This window comes from Miniopterus schreibersii (genome assembly GCF_964146895.1).
Source record: "Miniopterus schreibersii genome assembly, chromosome: 11".
Lineage (NCBI taxonomy): Eukaryota > Metazoa > Chordata > Mammalia > Chiroptera > Miniopteridae > Miniopterus > Miniopterus schreibersii.
The window spans coordinates 35,924,828-35,951,581 of NC_138111.1; the positions used below are offsets into that span (position 1 = coordinate 35,924,828).

Consider the following 26,754-nt stretch of genomic DNA (forward strand, 5'->3'; position numbering starts at 1 on the left):
ATTCTCAGGCCCTACCTAGACCTGTGAACCAGAATTTGCATTTTAACAACCCATGGTATCTGTGTGCACATTAATGTTTTAGAAGCAGGAGCTAACCAATCACAGGGCTTCATGGAAACTCCATGAAGAGAAATTACTCCATCAATCTTTAATTTTGGTTGGGTTTTCTTTCAAAGATCCATAGGCCCAAGTGCTAGTTAATTTCAATATTTTGCCTAAATTTACATCAAGATACGTTCCTGGAATTTGGCGACCTCCCTATTTTTCATTTTGCATCCAATCCAGTGGTGCTCTGTGGTACAGACTGTTCCTTCCTCCCTCTCCACAGGAGAACCAGGCGTGCATGGGGAGAAGAGAGGAGCCAGTGGTGTGAATTAGAAAATTATGTGGAAGACTGACAAGTGCTCTTAATTGTATGATGGGGATTTCAACTCACTGCATCACATTGCTTTTTCTCAAAGAATTGTCTTAGCCTTGAAGTCATTTTTTCAAAGGAAAACCTTCAAGCTCCCAGTAGACTTCTGTGTTTCACATACCAAGTGAGTGATTAGGCATATTACTCTGCTTGATTTTATTTCTCTCCCATCATTGTTCATTTTCAAATTTGTGATCTTGAGAAGGTAGGGAGAGGCTGGGTCCCAGGAACCTAGAAACATGGTTGGTGTAGGTATCCCCCAACTAGCCAACAGCTAACCAGCCAATTAGCTAACAACCGGAGGAAAAGATGCCTGTCTTTTTCTAAACTTGAGTTTCATGAAGACAAGTGACCTAACCATTGCCACCAAAGGCAGTGTCTGTCACTGCCACCCTGTTCGCATGGGAGTGAGCCCACTTAATGGATATTGATGGTGACACTGATGATGACAATAGCAAGAGTCTCTGCTGAAGGAATGACGGTGTGTGGAAGGGACACAACTATTTCAACTCCTTAACCAACAAAGGAAGATGACATACCCACACTGCATCTCGAACATCCTTCTTCACAAGGCACGCACTCTTCATAGTCGGGGTCTTGGACTTCACCTATACAGTGAGAAGAGGGAAAACAATTCGTTTCCCCGCGTGGGGACACATCAGTTGCTATGAAAATGTGTTGGTGTGTAGCTTACTTTCAAGCAAGGAATAGAGCAATTGTGAAACCCAAAACCATCCTTAAGTATCTATGTGTCACCCACGTTTAAATCTCCTTCATTAATTTAATCAATTAGATCACCTTGATTGGGTACAAATAGAACGATGTGGGACTATATGCCATGCAATTTATATTGAAGTTAAGCTGGTAGATATATTTATTAAAGAAATAACTTCTGGGTATATGGAATTGGGTATATAAATAAACAGGCTCTCTCTTTTTAGTAAAAGGATATGCTTTTATTGATTTCTAGAGAGAGCTAAGAAAGAGAGAGAGAAAAACATTGATGTGAGAGAAAAATATCAATCGGTTCCCTCCCATACACCCCCTGACCGGGACTGAACCTGCAGCCTAGGTATGTGCCCTAACCGGGAACTGAACCCACAGCCTTTTGGTGACCGGGATGTCACTCCAACCTACTGAGCCACCCAGTTGGGCAAGGCTCTGTCTCTTTTTATCTGTTCTAAACAATTAAAAAAAATTTTAAGTCCTATACTACATTAGTAAACGTTAAGAGAAAAAGGAATGTGTTTTAATTACTCTAGAAATATCTTGGAGCTCTCTTCAGCACCAGATAGGCTTAATTCTTACACAGAGCAGAGAAAGTTTGCAGTATTCTTACATGGAAGAGAACAATAATAATAAGTGCTGTTTTTAAAAAAATCTCCCTCTTCCTATGTAAGATGAGGAATTGGGCAATGACTATAGCATATGATTCGCAGCCCGGCTGGTGTGGCTCAGAGATTGAGCATCGACCTAAGATCCAGGAGATTGAGGTTCGATTCCCAGTCAGGGCACATGCCTTTGTTTCCAGCTCGATCCCCAGCAGGGGGCGTGGAGGAGGCAGCTGATCAATGACTCTCATCATTGATGTTTCTCTCTCTCTCTCCCCCTTCCTCTCTCTCTGAAATCAATATATATATATATATATATATATATATATATATTTTTTTTTTTTTTTTTTAAAAAAAACAAAAACCAGCAACATACCATTCACAGAACATTTTAATATTTTCAGGTAGTTTCAGGTAGGCCGACTCTCTCTGGTTTCTCACAGCAACCATCTTGATGCTGTGCTCTCCCTTTCACAAATGAAGAAACCAAGCGAGGCTTAGGGAAATCAGACTAATTTTGCCCAGAGTCTCATAACTAGTAATTGGGAAGGAGAAAATTGTTGGCCACGACTTCCAGGTTCTCATCTAATTCCCTCTCTATTACACCCTGCCCATGAACCCTCCACTCAAGATAAATTTCTATGTGATTAACTGCACTTGTTATGTCCTTGGATTACACCCGGGGAAACCCAGAGAAGCGGTGTGTAGGGGAAGAGAGAAGGGCAGCTGTCACTGTCCCCACTTGATGTAGTCATGCAAAGTCATCCCAGGCACGGACAGTAAACCAGGAAGACAATTGAAGAGTGTGGGACATGTATGGGTACAGTCCCTCCTGCCACCTCCTGGTGCGGGGCAGTGGCCCCCGAGCAGCCTCACCTGGTCCACACTCAAGCTTCTGGCAGGTGTAGTTGGTGGGCACTGCGAAGTAGCCGGCCATGCAGCGCGTGCAGATGTTCGCACTGTGGCACAGCTCACAGTTGTCTGGGCAGGGCAGGCAGGCGCGCCCCTCAGCAGGGTAGTGCCCCCCTGGGCAGCTCTCCCGGCACTCCCCCTGGTACAGGAAGCGCTCCCGGCCGTGCTTATCTGAACAGATAGAGACAACCGAAAGAGGGAAAGTGTACGCAGTTATCCATAAAGCTAATATAACCAAGGCATTTTATTAAAAAAAAATATATGATCAAGTGCTTTGGCTCCTAGGGGGCCAGAAGTATAAGAATGGATTTAATGAAAAGTGCAGTATCTGTATTCTTGCAGTTGAAAACTCTTCCTTCGGCTCCTTTCAGTATCTGGAAGCTGAAAAACGTAGGGGCTAGAGGTCCCATGAGAATTAACACTGCTTACTGACAGACATGTTTTTATGACAGTGCTGTCTTTTAGAATGATTTTGAACTCTGTTATCAAAATCACAAGCTTGTGTTAGCTGAATTTTTGCATAGCTGCCAGTTCCTACAGTGGCAGCCACTGAAGCACTAGACCAAGCACACCTTTGACTCCGTCAAGTGCATTCCTGAAAGTTCCTGAGCTCTGTCAAGACTGAACTCTACCAGGAAAGAATCAGCTGTACCCCCAGCATGGGACTAGGGGAATTTACTACTGGATGAAATGGAAAATTCTAATTAGTTACGAACAATTGTAATGAATAAAAAGAATTATAATCCGTTAAAGCATATATTTAACAAGCAAGATTAATATAGATGCACCTAGAGCTTTCCTACCCCAACCTCCTGTGCTGAGTGTTTGGGGTATCCATCTTCTCTGAATCAGATCTCCCATATGCTTTGGCTTCTGAAGGACAGCTGATCTGTGCTCCCCAAAATAACGGGGGTCTACTGTTCACTCATCACATGATCTACCACATGAAGATCCAGAACCACTGACCTTCAGAATGCAAGGCTGCCGAATTTGTGGATAAAGATAGCACAGACCCCGTGTTACAAGTATGGAAACTGAAAGTCAGTATAATGTTAGATTGAACCACATGAAACGCCAACATTCAACTATTTTTTACCCATAAACTCGGCACTCTCAAATGGTCTAACCTAATGTTTCTTGTTGAATTAAAACTCTAGTTCAAAGACAATTTAAAAAACACACTCTTGGATTATGGGCTCTGAAGCCACCTGTGTTCTGGTGGTGATTTTGTGCCAGAAGCCTGTTGGTTTCTGTTGGAACAAAGGAAATAAAAAGGGCTTCTGTAGAGGTGGTGGAAACGTGTCTGCTGTCTCCCCATCTGAAAGGAGAGTGTTTGGGACGGTGATTTGGCAGCTATAGGCCAGTGTTGTGGAGCACAAAACCCTGATATGGTGGAAGCTGAAGCTCAGACCACACAGGGTTAACCTTCCAAGTTATGTTCTTCTCGGGCACATTATGAAAGCCTAGCAGACCTCATTTGCATGACTCATTCAAAAAAGATCCTATTTTCAGAGGGTCAAACTTCTCAGATATAGGTTTACATAAGAAACACAAAGAAATAATTTTAATTTATGCAAAGAAATGAATGTGTTATTTCCCATTTTTCTACAAAAGCATGATACTCTCAACTTGTTCTTAATTTTTTTCTAGATTTTATTACAAGCAAGAATAAAGATAAATAATTCTCTTCCCCCAGAAATGCCATGTAAGTATGCTGATGGTGGTAACTGACAGCCTCAGGATCAGTGAGAAAACTGGGAGTGGTGGGTCAAAGCAGGGGACAGGCATATGAGGGAGTCTGGACCGGAGTCAGCAGTCAAACTGCAGAGGACCTTTGAGATCATGGAGCATAACCCAGTGACAGCATAAACTTTGAGTTGTTAAAACTGGGACAGAGAAGGTCACATTTGTGTTTTTCAGTGGTTACTTTGTTCCTGCAGGGCGCTGACAACTTCTAAATGGCATAGCTCTTGGCTGAGGAGAGCTTGACACAACCTCTATTACAATATTTCTCCGAAAGATTGAATGTGTCTGCCTTCGTTTCCTAGCTTTTCACTTTTACCTCAACAGATCTTACCTTTCCTGCCTCATGTCTGACGCCATGTTCACATGCCCTTCCTTCTCCTTCTCTTAGCTTCTCTCTTATCTCAGGGGCAGCGAGTCTACAATAATGTAAACTCTGTCCTGACAACAAGCAGCAACTTCAAGGTTGTACACACTCTCGAATGCACAGTTGCCTTATCTCAACCCCTTTTCCCCCAGAGATGAAGTTTCTGAGTCAAACCAGATAATGTCCCTGGGAGAACAGGTTTGAAGCAATGCAGACCAAGTGACCAACCAGACTCCCTCACCTACTCCACAGGAGGTGCAGTCGGAAGGCTCGTTTCCTTGGCACTCTTGGCAGGTGTAGTGGCATAGGTGGCATTGGTTCTTCAATTCAAATTTGCCTGAGGGACAGTCCAAAACGCAGCGGCCAGCATCAAAAATCCTAGAGGAAAAGCAGACTTTTAGAGTTTGTAAGGGTGACTTTCTGGACCAGCCTTAAGTTTTAGAACATGTGGCGTTCGTGTTTCGCTGCACAAACTTGGTTTCATTGTTCCAGAAACAAGAAGGATGCCTGGGACTGATCATCTTAGACCATGTGGAACATTAGTCACGTACCCATCCTTGGCCCGAGGTTTGGACCCAACAGCAGGCATGCCAGAAACTGGCTGGGGAGGCAGTCCTGATCTGGGTTGCAAATAAGCTAACCAGTGCCCGCAGGGATTAAACACATACTGAAGGCCCCAGATACACCCAGCCCACAGTCAGATGGTGGTCTTTGAACTTTCAAGACACTAAGTGGAACTTTGAATCCAGAGCCTTTGGAGAAAATATCCTTCCTTTAGATATGAGCATGCAAAGGAAATGTCAACTCTAAGGGCTCTTAGAGCGTAGAATGAAGCACTATCCTTAGCTTAAGTGCTACTTATAAAATTGAAGGTCTATGCTTATGGCAAGTACATATGTCATTTTTGCAAGAGTTTCCTGAAGTATAGAGTACCCATCTCTATTTTCTGACCATGTTCTTAATCACCTATCAGGGCATCACAGATAAGTTAGCAGGTGAGCTTCTAAAACCTTTGGATTTAGACACATACAATATATATCATAATGTCATGGCTAATATTTTCATAGTTTTGCTTCTGTTCTTTTCCTTGCAAAGTAATCCCCAAATCAAATGTGATTAAGTAAATTGTATCCAAGAATTGCACTCAGAAAAATTAAAAATGTTTTCCAAGTGCAAGACTCAGATAGGTAATGTAAATAGATGAGGTGAACTGGAGGGGGCTCAGCCCCCAGGGCTTCTAATCCAGTAGATCCAGCAGCGAGAGAGCTGAGAATTTGTATTTTTGACAACTTCCTGGGTGACACTCATGCTCTGGTCTAGAGAACACATTTCAAGAACTGCTTCCCTCACTTCTGCTCACTGATAGTCATGATGGAGTTTGCTAAATTATTCCTGCGTAATACATGTGGTACCAAGTTGGTAGCTTGTAGAGCGTCTTTAGAGTAGTAGCTATTGTATCAGTTGGATGATTAACTGAGCATGTCATACATACATGCCCCTGAGGCATAGTGCTGGCATCCAAGCTGGGAGAGCCAAGGGCCTGCAAAAAAGGTAGGATTTCCTTTTCTCTCTACCACTTCTCTCCATCGAGACCGGACACACATGGAAGGCCAGGTGTAGTCCTCATGCCACTTGTTCCTGGGGTGGTACTGGTACTGTTCCCATAGGGAGAGCCAACCCTAAACTGGGGATAGGCATTTGAATCCCAGGCTTGGAGGAAATTGGGGTGGGGCAGAGCATGCTGAATAGTGTGTCACTTGCAGCCTTCTATCTTGTTCCCACCCCCTGAAAGTCTGTGTCCTTTGCATCTGATTGGAAACAGAATGGAATTAAAGCCAACAGCACAAAACAGAAGGCTTCCTCACTCTCGTTCCCCCAGGTTCTGGTCACCACGCCCCGCGCCACTGGAGGAAGCGGGCCTTTTGGCCGCTGCTGAGCGTGGAGCCCCGGTCCTGAACAGACACGCGCACACATCTGGTGGCCATGTCAAAACAGATCCCCTGCACCATGGCATAGAATGAGAGGACTGTGTTCCCGGCCCAGACGTTTAGCTGATGGCACGAATGCCAACTTGGAAGAGCCCGGCCCCACCCTGCCTCGCTTTCTGAGCTAGAAGAATTTTCAAGGGATAATTTGGATGTGGCTAGTTAAAACACAAAACAAAAAACCTCCCTTTAAGAAAAACTAAGCAAGAGCTTTTTGAGGTTTGTAAACAAGGAAGCTACTCGATGCTCTGCCAAAACGGAGACAGCGGCATGTTTATTTGTGAGGGTTCATTTTCTTACTAGAAGAAAAGGGGACAGAAAGTATGTCGTCATTTTGTCCTTTATAGAAAGATATGAAAGGTTGCTTTACAGAGAAATTATTTCTCTTGACAGGGGTGGCTAATATTCTCAATGATGGGAACCAATTAAAATCATCCAGAAACTGGGGTGGAGGTGAAATAGATGGTGTAATACTTCTCATGCGGGTGACGGGCTGCCTTTCTTACTTGAGTGCTTGATTTTAAGAAAGTACTAAGACCATAATGGTGCTTTAAATCACCTCCCTCCACCTCTCCCCTAAGGAAAGCACAGGTGACAGTCCCAGTTTCTATAAAAACATGATTTTTTCTAAAGATGGAAATTCAGAGAAGCCCAGCCGACGTGGCTCAGCGGTTGAGCATTGACCTAGGATCCAGGAGATCGGGGTTCGATTCCTGGTCAGGGCGCATGCCCGAGTTTCGGGCTTGATTCCCAGTTGGGGGCGTGCAGGAGGTGGCCGATCAATGACGATTCTCTCATCATTGATGATTCTCTCTCTCTCTCGCCCTTCCCTTTCCTCTCTCTGAAATCAATAAAAACGCCATTTTAAAAAAAGGAAATATAGAGAAAACAGTCATGCTCAAGTGCTGGCACTGAATTATATCATCTCCCTTCCCCTCAAGAAACCTTGCCAAGGAACTTAAAGAAAAGTGCCACTTCAAGTGGTGCCACTTCAAGATTTCCACTGACACCAACAAATCTTCCCTGGTAGAGGAGAACAAAGACCTTGCCCTGGGCTCCACGGAACTGATAAAAACATTTTAAAACCACCTCAAGCCATCTCTGGGATCACCAGTCATCCAATTTGTGGATTTCTGAGACACTCAGGCAAGCTCATCTCTACAGGGAAGCACTCCTCTCCCCAAGTCACATGTGCCTTTTTATAAGCAGTTAACCATTCTAGGTCCATCGGGGCTCATGGAAAGGAAGAAGGCAGCAAAACCAAGTGCTAAAGCTGGGCAGAGGTATGCTCTTGACATTGGCACTACATTTTCCAGAAGCCCAGGGTGTGTGTGCGTGTGCGTGTGATGTGAGCTGGAATGGAAGATGGCAAGCCAGGGTTAGCTGGTCCTCTGTGCTCTTGCTGGTTTGGCCTAACTAAAGCCATCACAAGGACACGTGCTGTAACTTCTTGGTGCTTTCATGTTTTAACAGAATGAAATCTGGCAAAAAGTCTTTTTTTCTTGAATTAATTGAAACAGCGAATAAAACATTTGAGGGTGGATAAAAACAGAAATAACCTTTAAATGCTTTTAGTTAGTGTGTTGACTCTATAACTAACTGCTTTGGGGCTGGGTTGGGAGATTAGCTTGAGCAATGGGGACCAGGGCATTACCGAGCTACATGTGTTAAACAGCAGAGGCAAAATTCCTCCAAATTTTCATTCGTCTTTAAGGATCTAAACCCAAGAGCTGATGGAAATGTAAAGGGAAAACTAGAAGATGAAGAGAGAGAGGGCTTTTAAAATTTTGATTTCCTATAAAACAACTTCAGAGTTAAATTACTTTTTAAATTTTATTATGGAAAAATTTAAACCTATGTAAAATAAACATCACCGAACCCCCTACCTCCATTGTATTTTTCACTCTCAGCTTTAACAGTTATCTCATCTCAATCCCCACTGATTTACTACCCTCCCATTACTGTTTTGAAGCAAACCTCTAAGTTAACTCCTTTAGGCATGAACTTTATTCTACCAGGACTGGAAATATCCAAAAGCTTAAGAAGCTAATTATCCTGGTTGTTCTTTTTGTCTCCCCTTCCCCCTGCCCCAGATCCATTGGCCAGCATTCTCTGTAGTGCTGTGCACTGGAATTGTGCTCACTGGGGGTGGCATCTCCAAGCTCACTTCTCTCACTGCAAGCGGTGTTTCCCATTGGCCTCCGGTTAGTTTCAGACAAAGGGAAACACCAGCAGGAGATCTGAAGGTGGGAGGAAAGATTGGGGTATTTATTCCAGGCAGAGCCACAACACTGCTTTCTCCTTTCATGGTTCTGGAGTGACTGTGTCCCCTCTAGCTCCAGTTTCTATAAGGCACCCCCTCTTCATGGTTGCAGCTTTGACTTCAGGTCTAGGGTGTTAAAGCTATTCTATTATTGTTGTCTGAATGCTTCACCATCCCTTGACTTTAACTGCCTGAATCACCTATAAGAACTCATGGGCCTTGCACCTAACTGTGAGCTGGACATAAACCAAGTGCTCAGGACTGTCTTGAATGGACCTGATTCCACTCAAGGAAATACTTTGGAAAATACTTTGCTGTCCTTTCAAGAACAAATAAGTCAACATCATCTTTCAAAGCAGTTACTTTCTCCCCATCTCCTCACTCCCATTCCAGGAAAACGCAGATAAGAAAAGAAGTCAGGTAGTTCATTGCCATGATATGATGCCCTTTCTTGGACATATTTGCAAGTAATTGACATCAAGGAAGAGAGGTGGGGAAAGAAATGGGGTACTCAGGGATATGAGAAGAAAACTATTCCTATGGAACAAGATTTCCTTAGGAGGACACCCTGCTTCAAGGTGTCCTTTCTTATCTTTCTTCAAAAGCTAAAGCATGGGCTGCTTCAATAAGTTAAACTACTCAAATGGCCCAGGAGGTATATCTGTGATCTTATACCAATGGGCTTAGATTTTGTTAAATGACTATTTATGGGAGTAGAGTTTTTTATTTTCACTTCTGGTGAGCCTCCAAGGCAGTGATGACTTCTGGAGTGTACACTGGATGATGGTAGATGCTTTATTAAACAAATGCTAAAAAGTTTCCTTAGGTCGAGGATGTCAAACACGCAATGGAATTTGATTATTGATATGGTGAGGGGTTAGAGGAGAAATAGGAAGGACCCACTTTCAGAAAGCTGTCTGTATCTAATAGTATGCCCTGAAGCTGCTTTAAAGCATCTCTCATTTTGAGGGAGCTATTTGGAGAGCGAAGCCCATGATATTGATTCCACACTTTATAAAGTTTAGTAAAACACACATTTATTGAATTATTACTATATGTTGACTACTGTGGGGGAGTATAGAGAGAGACAAATACACCACAGTTCCTGCTCAGGATATTGCAGTCCTGAGGAAGAATTAGATGAAGTAACTGTGTGTAAGGCAGAGGGGACGCCCGATGTAGGGATTCACCTGCCACTGGAGCAGTCTCATTACACTGGCCTGGGGAGAGACTGCTTCCCAAGCATTAAGCAGCGAAGTGATGAGGCCATTCAAACGCCCAGTCAGTCAACAAATATTAAGTGCTAGAATCAGAGGAGTGTTGACTAAAAATACAACAAGATCCCAACTCTTTTCATTGGAAATTTTCAGGGTATTAGCAAAGATGCTCATCCCATTCAGATACTTGCTATTTCCCCATTCATTCAGCTATTGAACATTTATTGAGTCCCTACCATTTCTATAGCACTGTGATAGATATAAGGGATATAAAGATGAGTATTCCAAGGGGTGTGTAGTCTAACAAAGGGATAGTTTTGTAAATGAGTGCCTTAAAATGTCACAGTTGCTCTTATGGAAGTTTATACAGACCACAGGGGAATATAAAGTGGAAGAAATTAATTCTACTGGGAAGTGGTAAAAAATGCCCCCATAGAACAGTTTACCCTTGAACTGATTTTAGAAATATGAGTAAATCTTTGCTCAGCAATGGGGATGATGGCTGAGGGGTGGGTGTGCAGAAAGGGATGAGATTCCAGGCATCATCAATGAGAAAGGCCCTCTAGTGTCCAGGGTGCTGATTCTTGTAGTAGGAACTGGGCATCATGGAGAGAAGATGCTATTCGAGGGGGGCTATGGTCAGACAACAAAGGGTTACTGTGTCATGAGAAGGAGTTTGATTCTTTCTCCTGCAGGCCCAAAATATTCCTCTAAGGTGGTAAGCACCTTCTCTCTCCATCCTGCAACCCATGAGCTCCCAATCATAGGAGATACTGAGAGGCTACTCACCTTGTGATGGGGCAGCCAATGCAGTTTTCCTGGGTCGGCCCCCAGCACTTGGCACACGAGGCTTCACAGATCTGGCAGTGGCCGTGCTCGTCAATGTATTCTCCTGGGGAACAAAAGGCAGTTGTTTACCTCATTTCTACATGGCAACGCTTTCTCAGCTGTCAGTCTGAGAGCATCCAGATCTGTCTGTGGCTGCCTAAAAGCCATGGAGACAACACAGAGCGAAGAGACCTTGAATGGCTTCAGTTGCCAGTCCTAAATCCTGACCTTATAATAACAACTGTTCCTCTCCCAAGGGCCCTGGAAGTTGGAACCTCAAAAAGTTATGAGGCAATGATATAATTTTGGATCAAAATCTGTTACAGATTTTATAAGTAGAGAGAAACCAAGGGGGCTTCCTATAGGACCCCTTCACTGAGCTCCTGCTGACCTTCCTGTTTAAGGCTGAAGGCTTATGGCCCACAGAGACCCCAGTTATAGCCTTGGTTCAAGTCAGGCAACAAGCTGGACCCACCTAGATCTTGTCCCATCACTCTGGGGAGGATTGTGATTACTTGTCAAGAAAGGGAGTTGAAGCTTGGCTGACATTGGACAGATGTCAGCTGCATCTCACCCTGAAAGAGTAACAATGAAGAGATAGCCAGAGAATTCTTCATTTAATTGGAAAGCTTATCTTTCCCAAGGAAAAACACACATGAGGCCTTTCCATGGAAGCAAGTCCAGCCTCACCAATTCCTTGTAAACATTTAAGAGATTACTACCACGGCAAAGTTGGTAGAGAGAGGAAAATCTCATTGAAGGTAATAATCCAATGATGGGTCTCTACTCATTGAATTCCACCCTCTACTCACACCACATTCATCCTCTCCTCCCATCGTCTTACAAGAAATTGACTTCAAAGAAACTGAAGTTCCTTCAGTCTGATTCAAAGAGCCACTCTTTGTATGGTTTAGAAAGTGATCATGCTCAGGAACTACAGATTCAGATTTCAGCAGTGTCACAACGTTCACTTGTCTCCCACCCCAACTTTCACAGCTGTGTAAGCATGTCTGAACATCGTCAACCTGAGATCCAGCGAGAGTGGCGAGGTAGCAGTACCCACCTTTGGTTTAATCAACTGGTGTTACTGGAACTCTAGGATTCACTGCCTGGTTTATTGTAGCCATGTGGAAAAAAGCTCTGGAAACAGACTTGACGGTGAGGAATAAGTCCACTCCTCTGCCTTTCTTTCTCATTTTACTGAACAAGTACATTGGTATACGGTAAACCTTACATATATACATCGTCCACTTGCTAGAACCAAACCACAAAAATGAGTGAGCCTAAGAGTGAGTAACCCAGTGGGGCAAAATATACAAATGTTCAAGTTGTTCACTGCACAAGGTGCCTGCCCAAATGGTCATGTGGAGTTGGAAATCCAGCCCATGTTGATTGCACCAAGCCATGAAAACTGATGTTGGCTGCCTCTTTCTCTGTAGGGGGGTTGCCTTTTACTAATCCACACAAAGTTGTTAGAATGGACCAGTTGCATTCTTGGTAATTAATCAACAGTCCCAAAGCAAAGAGCTAGGACTTCTGTCTAGTAAGGAGTGTTGATTTCAAGTTGGGGTTCTCACTCAATAGTCATCATATTTATGCAGACTTTTTTTTTTTTTTCCATTCAGTCTCCCCTATTCCACCTCTTAATTATTGCCCTTGTGTAATCTCTTCTACTTTTGTCAGGAGGCAAAACCAATTGAGCAGTGTGATTATCACTCCAGGCACCAGCAAGATAGAGCAGAAGATCTGGGGCAGACCTGGTAGGAACAAGTAGATCTTGTCTACATTGTCAATGCTAATAATTTGTGTTGGATGATAGCTATATATCTTTCAAAATAAATGTGTGGAGAGGAACAGGTATGGGGAGGGTCACAGAAGCTTCTAAACCTAAAGAAGATGGTTTCTAGAGAAATATAGATCATAGCTTCTTCATTCATTTATTCATTCCATGGATATATTTTGAATACCTATGCACCAGGTACTAGGTGAGATTTAGAGATATACAAATTAAAAAGGCCCTGCTCTTGGGTTCTCAAAGACTTTTGATAAGAATGATTTGTAAGGAGATAGTCATAATCCAAATGCTGGCCAGGAGTTTCAACTTCCTTGGACAGTCTAGAGTAATGTCTAAAACAGAAGAGCAAGGGCATACACAGGACTCTGCTAGACCTAGAGGCAAAGACTATTATTTTGCCTTGATATTGGTGCCTATAAAAACTGACACAGTGGTTTGGTTCTCCTAACTCTTGCTACCCATCCACCTTAATCCCTGTCATGTGTAGATTCAATGCTAGGGTGGAATTTTAAACTAAATACAACTTGCTCTGCTAGATTGAGTGCTGCTTAGATGGTTCTGAGAGTTATGCCATATCTACACCCAGAATCTCCTCTGTATTTACAGATAAATCATAGCCAGGCCAAGTAAGGGTTATTCAGATATTACTATGGACATTTTAAATTCTCCTGTGTCTTTTGTTTGCCTCTTTCTTGGCTTCCATAAGCCAGTAGGTGGCACTAATGCCCTGGCTTCTTGCTTCCTTGATATGCTCAATTATCATGGCCTCTGTTGGCACTCACGAAGATATAATCACCTTAGATATAACCATCACTTGGAATTGCCCCAACTTTGAGATTTCGAATACCCTCCAAACACAACCTTTGTATGCCCCACTGTGATGAGTTCATCCCACTTGGTCTTCCTTTCATTCATCTTTGTAGTTCCTCATGCATTTCTCACTGTAGCTAGGTCGAAACTTGCCAAGACCCAAGTTCCACCCATTCTTTCTTAGAAGGTGACCTCACTACCTAATTTTCTGATAAGATACTGAATTTTCCCAACCTCCCTTTTCTCAATGTCAAAATTCCTTTCTATCTTTCTATCTTTTCCTTGACTGTTCACTTGTCTCCTGCCTCTGAGGAAGGTACATCTTTCTTCCTGGCCATGTCAACTCTCCAGCTAATGCTCTTAATCTTTCCTCAGGGTATTTCTCCACCAGTATCTCTGTCTTCAATCTTTTCTCCACATCTCCCATTATCCTCTGACCTACAAAAATTCTCCCCAGCCTAAAACCTTCCCAAGCACTTTTTTTCTTTGATAAATGATCCTTAAAACATGTTTTTCCCTCCTACCATTTGGAAACAAAATGGAGAAAACCTCATAACCTTGAAACTTATGTAAGCAAGTCAGTGTAGGACAGCTTAACCGCACCTCTCTCAAGTCTGCACGCCTCTTAACTGTAGAGCAAACTCTGGCTTTAGAACAGATGAGAATAGAGGGACCTGTCTTAATTTTCATATGTATGTGGATGTCCAATTAGTTATATAAACAACTGCCCCCAGCCCTTGCAGGCACAAATTTCCTACTGCACATTTGAAACCAAAAAAAAAAAAAAAAAAAAAGCCAGATTCCAAGGACATAGTGAAGTTGCTTTTTTTTTGGTTGTTGGAGCAGCAAATTCTTCTCATCTGTCTTTGTTGCACAATGAAAGTGAATGTTTATGACAGGAGTGATATACAAAATTTTTTTAAAAAATAACTTTTAGCACAGACATTGGGGGCCAATATATTGTTCTCCATCTCATCCTATAAGCTCTTCCTCTGGTGTCTTCCTCCATTATCATTTATGTCCAAATCGTCTTTCTCCTGTGATCAAAATTTTTCATTCCCCTTTTAGTTCCTTTCTCATCTCGTCCTATAATAGTTCAAAAAACATTGAAGTAGTGTCTCATGGGGAGCAATGATGTCTCAAAAGTTGAAGACACAACTTAAAAATTAATATTTGTAAATTTAAAAATTTATAAGTCAGTGATGTGTTCCGCTATTCCACCCCTTGAGAACATTACAGCATGTGTTTGTGTTAACAAGTCTAAGTTACAAATAAACTTTCTGAAATCATCCAGAATAGGTTAACATTCATTACATTGTGCACAGCTACCAAACAGGGTTGAGAATAACATAATAAAGCGCTTACCTCGCCAGAAGAGCGCCATTTCTCTTCAGAAATGCTATGCTTTCTTTTGTACCTCATAATATTTCTTTATTGATTAGAGCCAAATTTCTTGTAGAGTTTAAGCAAATAAATACATAAACTAAATAAATTAATAAACACATAGGTAGATTATTATTATTTAAAAAATATATCTTTATTGATTTCAAAGAGAGGAAGGGAGAGGGGGCGAGAGAGAGAGAAACATCAATGATGAGAGTCATTGACTGGCTGCCTCCTGCACGCCCCTGGTGGGGGACCGAGCCCACAGCCCGGACATGTGCCCTGACCGGGAATCGAACCATGATCTCCTGGACCCTAAGTTGATGCTCAACCGCTGAGCCACGCCCAGCCAGGCCACATAGGTAGGTTATGATGTGAGACTTAAACAATGTTTTTAGCAAGGGTGATTTGTAAGAGAAGATGAGAGGAACATTTGAGGAGAAATCAGCCACTTGGATTTTTTTAAGAGAGAGAGGAAGGCAGAGGGAGAGAGAGAGAGACATGGATGTGAGAACGAAACACGTATGGAGCGGCTGCCTCCTGCATGCCCCTACTGGGAATTGCTCCTGCAACCCAGGCATGTGCTGCGACTGGGACCCAACTGGCAACTTTTCAGTGCACCGTATGATGCCAACTAACTGAGCCCCACTAGCCAGGGTTATTTCAGTGAGCAAACTTGGGGTACTGAATTATTTGTAGACTCTATGTACTATCATTCAGAAGTCAGGAATCATAGAGTGTGACTTTTCTGAATGACTATAACCATAAATGCTAATCAAATAATACTCTCTTTTTGCAAGAATGCCAACACCTAGTTTCCAACTTAAGATACCACTGTGTAAAGACAGTTTTCATGAAAAGAAATCAATATATTTATTACTTCCTACCAGCTACAATAAATACTTGGTTACACTTTCAACTAGTTATATACTAATGAAATAATTCAATTTTTAAAGTGCCATTAAACATGAAGTTTTATAAGCAAGGCTCAAAATATGAGGCCATCCACCAATGGCCAACATCTTTACTTAAAGGTCCTCACCAGTCATTGTCAACTTTTTTTCATCTCATGGCACGCATAAACTAATTACTAAAATTCTGTGGCACACTAAAAGATATATTTTTTGCCGATCTGACAAAAAAATAGGTATAATTTTGATTCATTCACACTGGACAGCTATTGCTGTGTTGGCTGTTGTCATTTTTTTATTTGACAATCTAAGGGAAAGGAGGTCAGTGCCCCTGACTAAATAGTCAGGTATTGCACGTTTTAAAAATTCTTGCGGCACACTGGTTGAAAATCACTGGTCTACACAGTTATTCAGTCTTAAAAAGGAAAGACATCCTGACACATGCTATAACATGGATAAAACTGGAAGACATTATGCTAAGTGAAATAAACCAGTCACAAAAGGACAGATATTTCATGATTTCATTTATGTGAGGTACCTAGAGCAGTCAAATTCAGTGGGACAGCAAGCAGTATGGCAGTTGCCAGGGGCTGGAGGGGAGAGGGAGATGGGGAGATACTGCTTAATGGGTAAAACGTTTCAGCTGGGGAAGATGAAAAAGCTCTGGAAATGGATGGTGACAATTGTTGCACTACAATGTGGATGTAATTAATGCCATGGAACTGTACGGTTAAAATGGTAAATTTTATGTTATGAATATTTTACCACAATTTTAAAAAGTCTACCTGATGAGTTTGTTCCTTTGCAAGCCAAACTTAATTTTAACCAAAAAACTCAGGATTGTGTGCCCTTTGGGGGTGGGTCCAAAGAGCACCAACAGTCTTGGGGAGCCAGTTTGTTGAACTGATGCTCAGGAGATCTCCCATGAGAACAGAACTAAACGGATAAGTGGATAAAGCTTGTGATAGTGGAGACATCTGGCAGCTGGAACACTGTGCTGTTTTGTTCATCAGCATCTACAAAGGCAGAACGAACATCAAGCAGCTGGAGGGAGAGTTCTGCTTCCACGGACTGGAGGTGTCTGGGGGCCACCACTTTTCTATCTCATCCTTTCAACAACAACCTCCACTTTTCTTCCCCCATGGGTTTTTCTGACTGCCAAGACTTATCTTTCTTAGTCTCATCGCTTTTTCATTTTTATGCAGTGGGGTTCACCTGTGGGCAGATGCCCTAAAATGCTACTCTGGCACCCCCATGGGTTGGCGCTCCATCAAGAAAGGATGGATTGAAGAAACTGTAGGCCCAACACACTTGTAAATGTTTAGTTTACTTCAGTCTGTACGTTGTCCAAAGATCAAGGAATTAAGAGATGACCTTTTGCATTTCCACTGTTATTTTGAACCCTGACCTCAATCAGGCTGCTAAAAAAATGCATCCGAAGTGAAGTCTTGGCCAACACACCTGAATACAGCGGTGATGCAGCAATCACATAGGCTCCCGTTCTTTGACACCTACCATGTTACAAATGCTGTTCTATGTAATGTTTAACTTAAAAAACAGCCCCTTTTATAAAAGTTTCTCATTTGAGAAACTGAGGCCCAGAGAGATGAATCTTGCATGGATTCATTCAACGAGGCAAGTGACAGAATTGAGCTGTGCCCCAGGTATGTCTGAGCCTGAGCCCATGCACTTTCTGCAATACCTCCCTAGTACGGATTCATTTCCTCCTTGACGCTCCAAGCAGTTTTGCTAGTTACGAAAAGAGAGAACTGAGCACATGTCTTGTCTAAACCTCTTGGTGAGGTAAGGGTATCAAAAGGAATTAATTGCGAAAACAGAACTTTGAGCAGTCTTATTGCAAAAAGCAGATTTACTCAGTGATTGAATATGCCCTCCAAATTTATGGTTTCTCTGATAAAATGGCCACCATTGAATAAAAGGCAGTTATAATTATCAAACTAAGAATTTACCAGCTATTCATTCTGTCTACCAGGTGAGAAGCTCCTAAGAGAAACTCAAAACTGCATTTTTTATTTTTTGAATGAGTAAAATAATTGGTTGGAGCTCTGCACGGGGATTTTCTGCTTAAGTGCTGTCTGAAAACAAAATAAACTAGCTCTTCAGAAATAACATATAACCAGAATAATAGTAACCACTTTCTGGTCCTCTAATTTATATGAAAATCTAGTAGAGTTGGATTGATTCCTGTATATATTGTCCTCGAGAATTTTGCATTGCCTCCATGTTAGTGACAAGTCTTTCTAAGTCCTAGATGAAGGATGCTAAAATTAAAAAGGCGCTGAACAGTTGGCAGCAAGATCAGACACAAGGGGGGCACAAGGCATGGTTGTGATTATTATCTGTAACTAAACGACGTTAATTTACAAAGCCTGTTATTAAATCTGTGCATGAGGAAATCATGAACCCTTTCCCATAAGCAGGGTAGGGTAGGTAGAGGGCATTTATTGCCTATCTGAGGCGTGTAAAAGATCTTGCCAGTCTCTTTATTTAGTAGGCTGTCTTAGCTATTCCTGCAAGTGAGCCTAGCATTTCTACAGGTTCTCTAGTGTACTCAGTCCCTCCGCTCCTCAGGAGTAGGATGGCATCCCCCAGTGTTTCCACTGTTTGTGGCTGCAGTAGGACCACTCTCCTGGGGGAAATTGTACAGCAGCTGATGCACCCACAGTGAGGGCGCATGTGGGGCTCAGTACACAGCGACAGGAGGGAGTGAGCATGCTTTGAGAGAATAACTTGTTTACCTTTTGGGAAACATCACTGATAACCTGAGGCAGGTTACACTTGGGAGACACTGAGAAAGTGAACGACTGGAAAGGACAGCTTATTGACTTGAGATCCCTGTAAGCCCGCGAGTGAGCTGGGCTCTGCCAAGCACTACAGGCTGTAGCATTTCCTCTCCCCGTGGAGGCGATGACGATGGCAGGGGAAACTATCGGGATTGCGGCCCACTGAGCCACAGCCCTGGCACTTTTGAACTAAAGCGAGGCCCTTGAGTGTGGATGGGTCACAGCCCAAAGTTCTTCCGGGAGAGCTTAAAAATAACTGAAATGCTCCCTGTGATGGTGTGGGTCCTGAAACACAGGCACGAGGATGGGACTTACCCATTTTCATTTCTCTGCTTTTCTAATTTCCTCTTAAACCTTCCAAGAACCAAGGCTCTCACTGCCCCCTCCCCCAGGGCCCCAGGGGAGGGAACCTCCTCCAGCTCCCCTCCTCCCCTCCCCTGGATCCACACTCCGAAAGTGCTGACTTTACCTTTCCCCTCCCACACTTCCTTCGTCTCTCCCCAAGCCCTGCCTGCTGGTGCTCAAGCATCGCAGCCTAATCACTAATTAGGAGAAAACAGATGCTCCTGGGAAGAGAGAGACGTTGCATTACGAGGCCCATGGCTCCATCTGCACGGTGGCTGGTAATTTATCCCTTTATTGGGTCATCATTAGCACTGCCCGGCCACGAGCTTCGGAAACTGCTTCTAAGACGGCTCTGCAGGGAGCGGGGCACCCAGAGCGCCTCAGTCCCAAGCATTCGATCCGTCAGGATGCCACACTTTATTGGGAGCGACCAAACTGTGCTTTTTAAAAGGCCCAAGTGTGGAATTTAGGAAGGGACTGAAGTCTGCAGCGTGCCTGCCGAGTGCCAGCATAGCAGGGAGCCCCGTGCTGGGCAAAGGCACACAGTTTGGAGTCATCCCCACCTGGGCCTGATGTTGGCTTCCTTCCCCAGCTGTTTGACATTAATCAAATCACATATTTCCCTGATGTGCCTCTTCTGTGTATTGTGGATAATGCCCCCATTCTCATAGAATGTGGCTGGGATCAAATGAGAAAACGAATCTAAAGCACCGTGGATGGCAGAATGCTAGTTATAATGATCAGGTGCCTTGAATATATCATCTCGCTAAACCTGCAACAAAAAAGTGGGATGGGGGCTTCAGCCCCACTTGACCAAACAAGGCATTTAAGTCTCACAGTGCCAACCCCTTGAGCACCACTTGAAGCCTGGTCTGACTGCGTTCCAAATTGTGCCTTTTCTACCACCCCTGAGGGGACTTGAAGAATATGTTGGCTACATGTGTTGATGGCACCGAGGCACCTGACATTAATGACCCTGGAGGCTGAGAACACAGCTCAGCTGCAGGACGAAGCCCATGCGAGTTCATCTTCATTATTGGCAGCCCTCCGCCCCCGGGGGCCGGCCTCCCTGCGCCAGAACCACGGCAGCTTTTTCTTGCACTTCGCTGTGGGGAAGCTCAGAGCCATGGCGGTGCCCTTCTCAGGCTGCTGGGGTGAAAGTTTGCCAGAAATAGGTGAATCCCTGTAAGAAGGGGCACACAAGGCTTCTTCCCTGCAGAGTTTCACTGGGAAGGTTTAGAGCGTGGGGTCCTGGCCCCACTGCGGAGTGGGCACCGCTTGGACTGTTTCTCCTCCAGGTGAGTGGCTGGGAGGGGCTTTGCCTCCACACTTGGCGGGTATTGGGGCAAACGGCACAGTTTCCTCTCTCTTGGTGAGGGTGGAGCACATAAACTGATGAAGATGAAGATGAAAATGGGGCAGTGTCGTAGGTCGTGAACGTGAGTTCTGCATCGGGGAGGGGAGGCCGTGTAGTGAGGCAAGGCCTTGGAATCCCTGTGTCAGAGGGGAAGGAGCCTCGGGGTTGCCCTGCCTGCCAGCCTCCTTCCTTACGGTTTGCATCGTTTCAGAACTTTACACTCTGTCCCGAGCGTGGAATGTGGGGCTAGGACCTCATCCTAGAGATAATGCTACTATGCCCCAACTAAAGGCCCCTCTCATTCACACCATGTTCGGATGGCCATGAGCTGTCCTCTCCCCACTCAGAGAGGAGAGGCAGGATACAGGTGAAGTGCACGTATCTGGAACCAGATGTCCTATCTGGATGCCAGGGGAGCCTTGTGCTAGCTGAGAGGACTTGCACAGGTTGTAAAGCCTCCCTGGGCCTCAGTCAGCTCATCTGTAAAATGGAAGTTATCACAGCTATGTAATAAAATGGTCAGAAGGATTAAGTTAGTTAACACATGAACTGTGCTTTGTGAGAGGCTAGCACACAGTAAGTGCTTAATAGTGTTAGCTGTTGCTACTTCAGTGAGCACCAGCAGGGCCCTCGCATAAGCAGCGCTAGAGGCTGAAAAGACCTAGAGAATACACAGCTCACGTATTGTCTGGGTGGCTTCGGAAATTTATTTTGTCCCCAAAGTGCAGGTTCCCTGTTATTTTCCTGCCTATTATCAGGTAATGCCTTTTTGTAGACTGAGGTTGATTTAGAAATGATGGTAAATACAAATAAAATATCTGGAAAAGATTGTCTTTCTCCACAATTGTTCAGGGACCTCTGAGAAGAATGGACTCCAATTTTATCAACCATTTTACTAACTTCTAGCAACTCAACAGGCAAGGTCCTGTGTGACTGGCACCAAACCAGTCCTAGTCAGGAAAACAGCAACCTCTGCCCTTTCACCCTCCAGCGTAAGCCCACAATTCTAGACCCGCTAGCTTGCTAAAATGTGGGCACCGCAGAGCAATATTTGACAGAGAGGCAGATCAGCTTTTCCTCTGCTGCCCAATATTACTCCTTTCGTGGCCTGATAGAGACATCTCTTTGGAATGATATAAAATCGTTTGTCATTTAAACCGGTCTTTACTCAGCTCTTAACACCCTGATCAGGAACTGGTTATGAATTCATTTGCGTGACCTCGATATAAACCCAAGGAATGACTCTTAGACATTAATGATTTCACGAGAGGATTCTGGCTTCATCAGAACATTCCAGAATGGTGTGACTCAGTGTGCTCTTGTCTTACCTTGCACCTTAATGCCTTGCCTTCTTTAGATGCCCCTCATGCACCCCCTCCACCCTTCCATGCCCGTGGCTTGCGGTGAAATCACAGCCTCTGCGTGCAGCCCCCTAATGGAGCTGAGGAGTCCCAGCCTAGTCCTAGAGAAAAGTCCTGTGGAGAACCAGGACCCTGCACAACACCTCTGCATTCACTAGCGACAAAAATAGCTCTGAAAGTCTATAGGGACCTCCAGAACAATTCCGTTCCTCTGGGAGAAGCAAAGCCGTGGCTGGAAGGCAGGCACGTCAGTATTCGAGTTCGAAGTATCCTCCCCTGGACCTGACTTGCATTTTCCATAGCCAAGCCCACTCCAAGCGGGCCCTCTGCGTCTCCCCAGAGGGCCACCTGCCTTCCCGTGCTAGTTACATGTTAGGGGCCCTGGGCCCTCATTGCCCAGCCATGGCTGCGAGGTGGGGCTCAGCGTGCAGGACTGGGAAGCTGGCTGCATCCTGGAAACTCGGTTCAGGGATCCCCACAGGCAGAGCTGGTGAGTCAGCTCTCCTCCCTTCCCAAGCTCCCTCCAGCGGCTGTCTGACCTGCTTTGACTTCTTTTTGCTTTCAAGGCTGCACTTGATATTCATCTTAACCACATTTTACATGGTGTGATGTGCCGGGGGCCCCCAGTCCTCTGGAGAGGGCCAATTCCTCTTTTTGCGGTTCATAGTTGGCTAAAACAGCCTGGCACTGGCTGTGGAGAAGCCGCCTGTGGGCTCGGGGAACTTGAACAGTCTTTTGCTTATGCAGTCATCTGGTGTAATTTAGGTTGTAATTTTCTAAAGCTGAATTTGTAAGAGGCCAACATTTTCTATGGGATAAAAACAAGCGCTTACCACAGTAGCACGAATGATTGACATGCGAAAGTGCTACAGGGAGCAGAGGCAGGAACAATGTGGTGGTGGTGTGCGGTGTTGGAAGTCCAGGCCTTGGGTCAAAGATGAGGAACCTCTCCTGGGAAAGCTGGGTGCTTTCTCAATGCTGTCACATTTAATTCTCAGAGCCAGCGTAGAGAGATGAGCACTGCTCTCATTTTAAAGATGAGGAAACCGAGGCTCAGGAAATTTAAGGCATCTAAGGTCACCCAATTAGTGATAAGAATAGCTAACACGTACTCAGTGGTTACCATATGCTAGGAATTGCCCTGAGTGCTGTATTTGCATCGACTCACTCAATCCTTGCAATAATAACTCCACTAGGGGGAGGAAGGTGCTGGGCGCAGCTGTTCTCCATCACCCTCATTTTTCTGTTGACAGAGTTGAGGCAGTGAGATAGTTAGTGACCTATTAAAGCCATCCAGCTTGTGGCAGAGCTGGGACATAAACCAAAGAGGTCAGACTCCCAACTTTAGTTCTTTTACCCAGGTTTTGTCGCACTCCTTTTCCCCAAAAGATGGGATTATCCCAGGCCCAGCTAACTTTAAATGCCATGTGCCCCTTCCACTATGCAGGAAATTCAAATCATTGCTGGGTTGCATGTGCATATGTGTATGTGTGCGAGAATATGGGGATACGGTGAAGTTATGCAATTCTAGACACCTCGGTCATGCGACCTGTGACTACTGCTTGCCGACCATTTTGGGGGGCTGTGTTGGAGATGGCTACCCTTCATGAGACAGAATCAGCTCACATAAAATACAAAGAACATAAGCCAATGTAGAATCAAGTGTTCAAAATGTAATGATTGCACAGGACAGCTGATTATACCCCTTCCTGAGGGCAGGGCTATTTTGGGGGTCACCCCGGCCTCATTGCATGACTAGAAGATTGTTTCTACACTCATGTTTTGGGGAAGAAATTCATTAAAATTGTGTGTGTGTCTTTGGTTGTTGTTGTTGTTGTACTGTAATAAGATTGACTAAGGCCTGAAAAAATGGGGATATGGCTAGGCGGACAAGGAAAGTGGAGAATATTTCAGGAGAGGGGAACAAATAAAGCAAAGTGAGGCTGAACTAAGCATGATGTCTCTGTGACTCAAGTAAATGATTGGGTTGACTGAGCAGAAACTGAGTTTGAGGTAAATGAAAAGAGTTTGTATTGAGGATGTAGAGAAATCATGAAACATGAGACAGTGTATCAAATGAGTGTGGTTGGCCAAAGGGGGCCATTGAAGATTTAGGAAGAAAGTCACCGATGGGAACAACTTTGGTGGACAATCACCCTGATCAAGGGAGACTGGATGAAATGGAAGGGACAGTCCAGGAAGTCAGCTAGGAGATGGCTTCAGTGAGCCAGGAGTGAGGGAATGGAGCTACTGCAACCAAAGTGTGAAGACAGAGTGGTTCCCAGAAAACAGTCAGGGATCTCAGGAGTAGATGGGTCTTAGAGCTCACCTACTCCAACTGCCCTCTTCTCGCCTCTCCCAGAGATTGGGGCATAGTTAGGGTTTTCTAGCCCAGTGACTGTCCAGTGTTTCAGTGGAAAAAGAAAGGGACAGAAGACTCATTTTGTCCTGTTATGCTTTTGGAAAACTCTGATTATGAGAAACTGGCCTTCTAGTAAATTTCATACAATAGTCATTCAAAAGAAGAAACAGCTGCTCTGAGGAAAGAGCATGATATTTATGGAAATCATAAAAAGACAGAAGATCTGAGTCAAGGCTTAGACAAGGGTGGCTGTGAGCAAGTCAAGTTAACTCTGAGTCTTAGTCACTTCTACAAAAATGGGGATAAGACATGCCCTGCCTAGTTCTCTGCTCTCTGGAGGATCACATGATATGCCTTGGGAGTGCTTTATAAACTTCAGAATGCCTCACAAATTAAAGATATGATTATTAATACTCCACAGGAGGGAATACGGCGCACTTGAGTGACAGAGAAAGCTGCATCCAAATTCCCGCTCCATCATTTTCTAGCTATGTGATTTGGGGCTACTCTATTCCTCATTTCTACAGCTTCAAGATGGGGTAAAACTAGTCCTACATCGGAAAGGTGTAACTAAATTTGATAAAGTACTTACAAGCACGTGGTACAGGGTCTGCCTGACATATAAATATGAATGAATACAATTACTATTATTGATAAATAATGACTGCCTGCATTCAGGGGATGAGTGGAGAAAGAGGGGTCAATTCCATGGACTTGAACTTGAGCAAGTAAAGAAATAATGGCTTGAGAATGTGAAGGAAGTGGGTTGGGATGATCTGGCAGATGTTTTGAAACTATGTGACTCCTGGCATAGCTCTGTATGTTTATATACATGCCACCGGCAGTATTTTGACAGTGGCTGTTTTTTGGGGCCTGCTCAGCATCAAGCGGCTGTGTTCTCTCCCTGACACACGTGTAACAAGAGTTGATAGAGTGAAATGAGCGTAGGCGTTCACAGCCCATTCCGCCTAGAGCCATGCCATAAACAATCGGGAGCTCAATGCATTGTTACCAGATAGAGTGTCATGTTTAGATGCCAAGGTGGTGAAAGAAATGTCATCACCTACGCATTCCTGTGGAGGGGCCATCCCTTTCTTGGCCAGGATGACTATTTGGCAGAAAAGTCATACATCTGTATACACTCAGACGTAAAACCCATCCAGACAGAAGGTAAACTGTTTCAAAGGGCTTTTATCACAGTGGTTTCAGTGGCTCACGTGGATTTTGCAACCATTCTAAATGATGATTTTCAGTTAGTCACCATGTCATAGGTAAAAGATGAACTAGTGCTGGCAGGTAAAGGTCCATGCAGTGGAGGCAGCGCTGTGCAGCTGCAGGGAGGGGTGTCCTGTACCAACTAGGCTAAGTGCCTGGTAAGGTAAGAGCATCACTTTGATGTCTTTCATGTTCAGTTTCTTCAGTTGACTATTACACAAGGTTATCTCCACGTAGGAGATGCCCTCTTTATAGACGAAGAAGCTGACAATGAGAGTGTACACTGTTTGCCCCAAATCGCACAGTGTATCTGTTCCCTCTTCATATCCAACTATGCCAAGGGTGGAGAAAAAATTCAGGGAAGACGTAGAGAGAAATAAAGACAAAGCAATACCCAGAGCTGATAGAAACCATGCCATCTCCAAGCTGGCAAAGGACTTGATACTAGAAGGATGTTGGTAGTAACATTTGTTTAACTCATCACACGTGATGAATTTCTAGTTATTTATTCTGAAATTGCTTGGTTCCCTGCCTTCAAATGTCTTCTATAAAGTGATGATTCCTAAACAGCTCTTCCCAGTCCACATCTGCCTTGTGAGTTCAGTAATCCCAAACCTGCTGCCCACTAGACTGTCCACCTGGGTACTTTTCAGGGATCTCCAACTCAACATGTCCAACAAGACTTATCTTACCCCAGCACTGATATCCGTCCTGTACTCCCTGTCTAGGTTAGTGCCGCCACCACCCAGAGCCAGCACAGGGAACTTATCCCATATCCCATCCCTCTCCACATCTAACCCCTACAATCTCTCAGTTCTGTCTCCTCCCCATCTTCAGCGGCACCACATGACTTCTAGCCCAATCTTTCCCATCCCGTGTGGTAAGTTCATCTTTCTAACTGGTCTCCTGGACTCATTATCTGCCCCCCAACCCCCATAACCAGAATGGTCTTTCTCAAACTTAAATTTTATACTATTCTCTTACCTAAGGTATTCTAATATTGCTCCCTTAATACAGAATAAAGCTCCAAGGAACGACTTGTTACAGCTTTCAAAATGTGGCCCTTGCCTCAATCTCTAGCCTCCACCCCTGCTGTCCTCCTTATGAACTGTAACAGACTTTTTGGGGGCCCTGCACACATCCCTTGGCCACATCGGTGTGCAGAAACCAGCTTGCAGCGGAGAGTGTCAGCTTGGGCTAGTATGAGGTTTCCTTCAGTGCCCCAGAAGGCTGCTCTGTCAGACACGGCAGGCCAGAAGGACCAGGGAACTGACTCCCAGGAGGTTTCCTCCACCAATGACAGGAACTGGGTGTATGAAGACCACAGTGCCATCGTCCCTCCAGTGAGAA

At 44.3% G+C, this 26,754-nt stretch overlaps 1 protein-coding gene across 1 annotated transcript in view; it reads right to left on the reverse strand.

The window, feature by feature from the left end:
- PCSK5 (proprotein convertase subtilisin/kexin type 5) overlaps nucleotides 1-26,754 on the reverse strand; it is a 383,530-nt gene that overhangs the window by 68,751 nt on the left and 288,025 nt on the right. The window contains exons 21-24 of the mRNA XM_081151682.1: nucleotides 11,023-11,125; nucleotides 5,010-5,146; nucleotides 2,623-2,829; nucleotides 955-1,023 (exon numbers count right to left, since the gene is read on the reverse strand). Coding sequence (XP_081007808.1) covers nucleotides 955-1,023; nucleotides 2,623-2,829; nucleotides 5,010-5,146; nucleotides 11,023-11,125 — 516 coding nt within the window. The remainder of the gene's footprint in view (nucleotides 1-954; nucleotides 1,024-2,622; nucleotides 2,830-5,009; nucleotides 5,147-11,022; nucleotides 11,126-26,754) is intronic.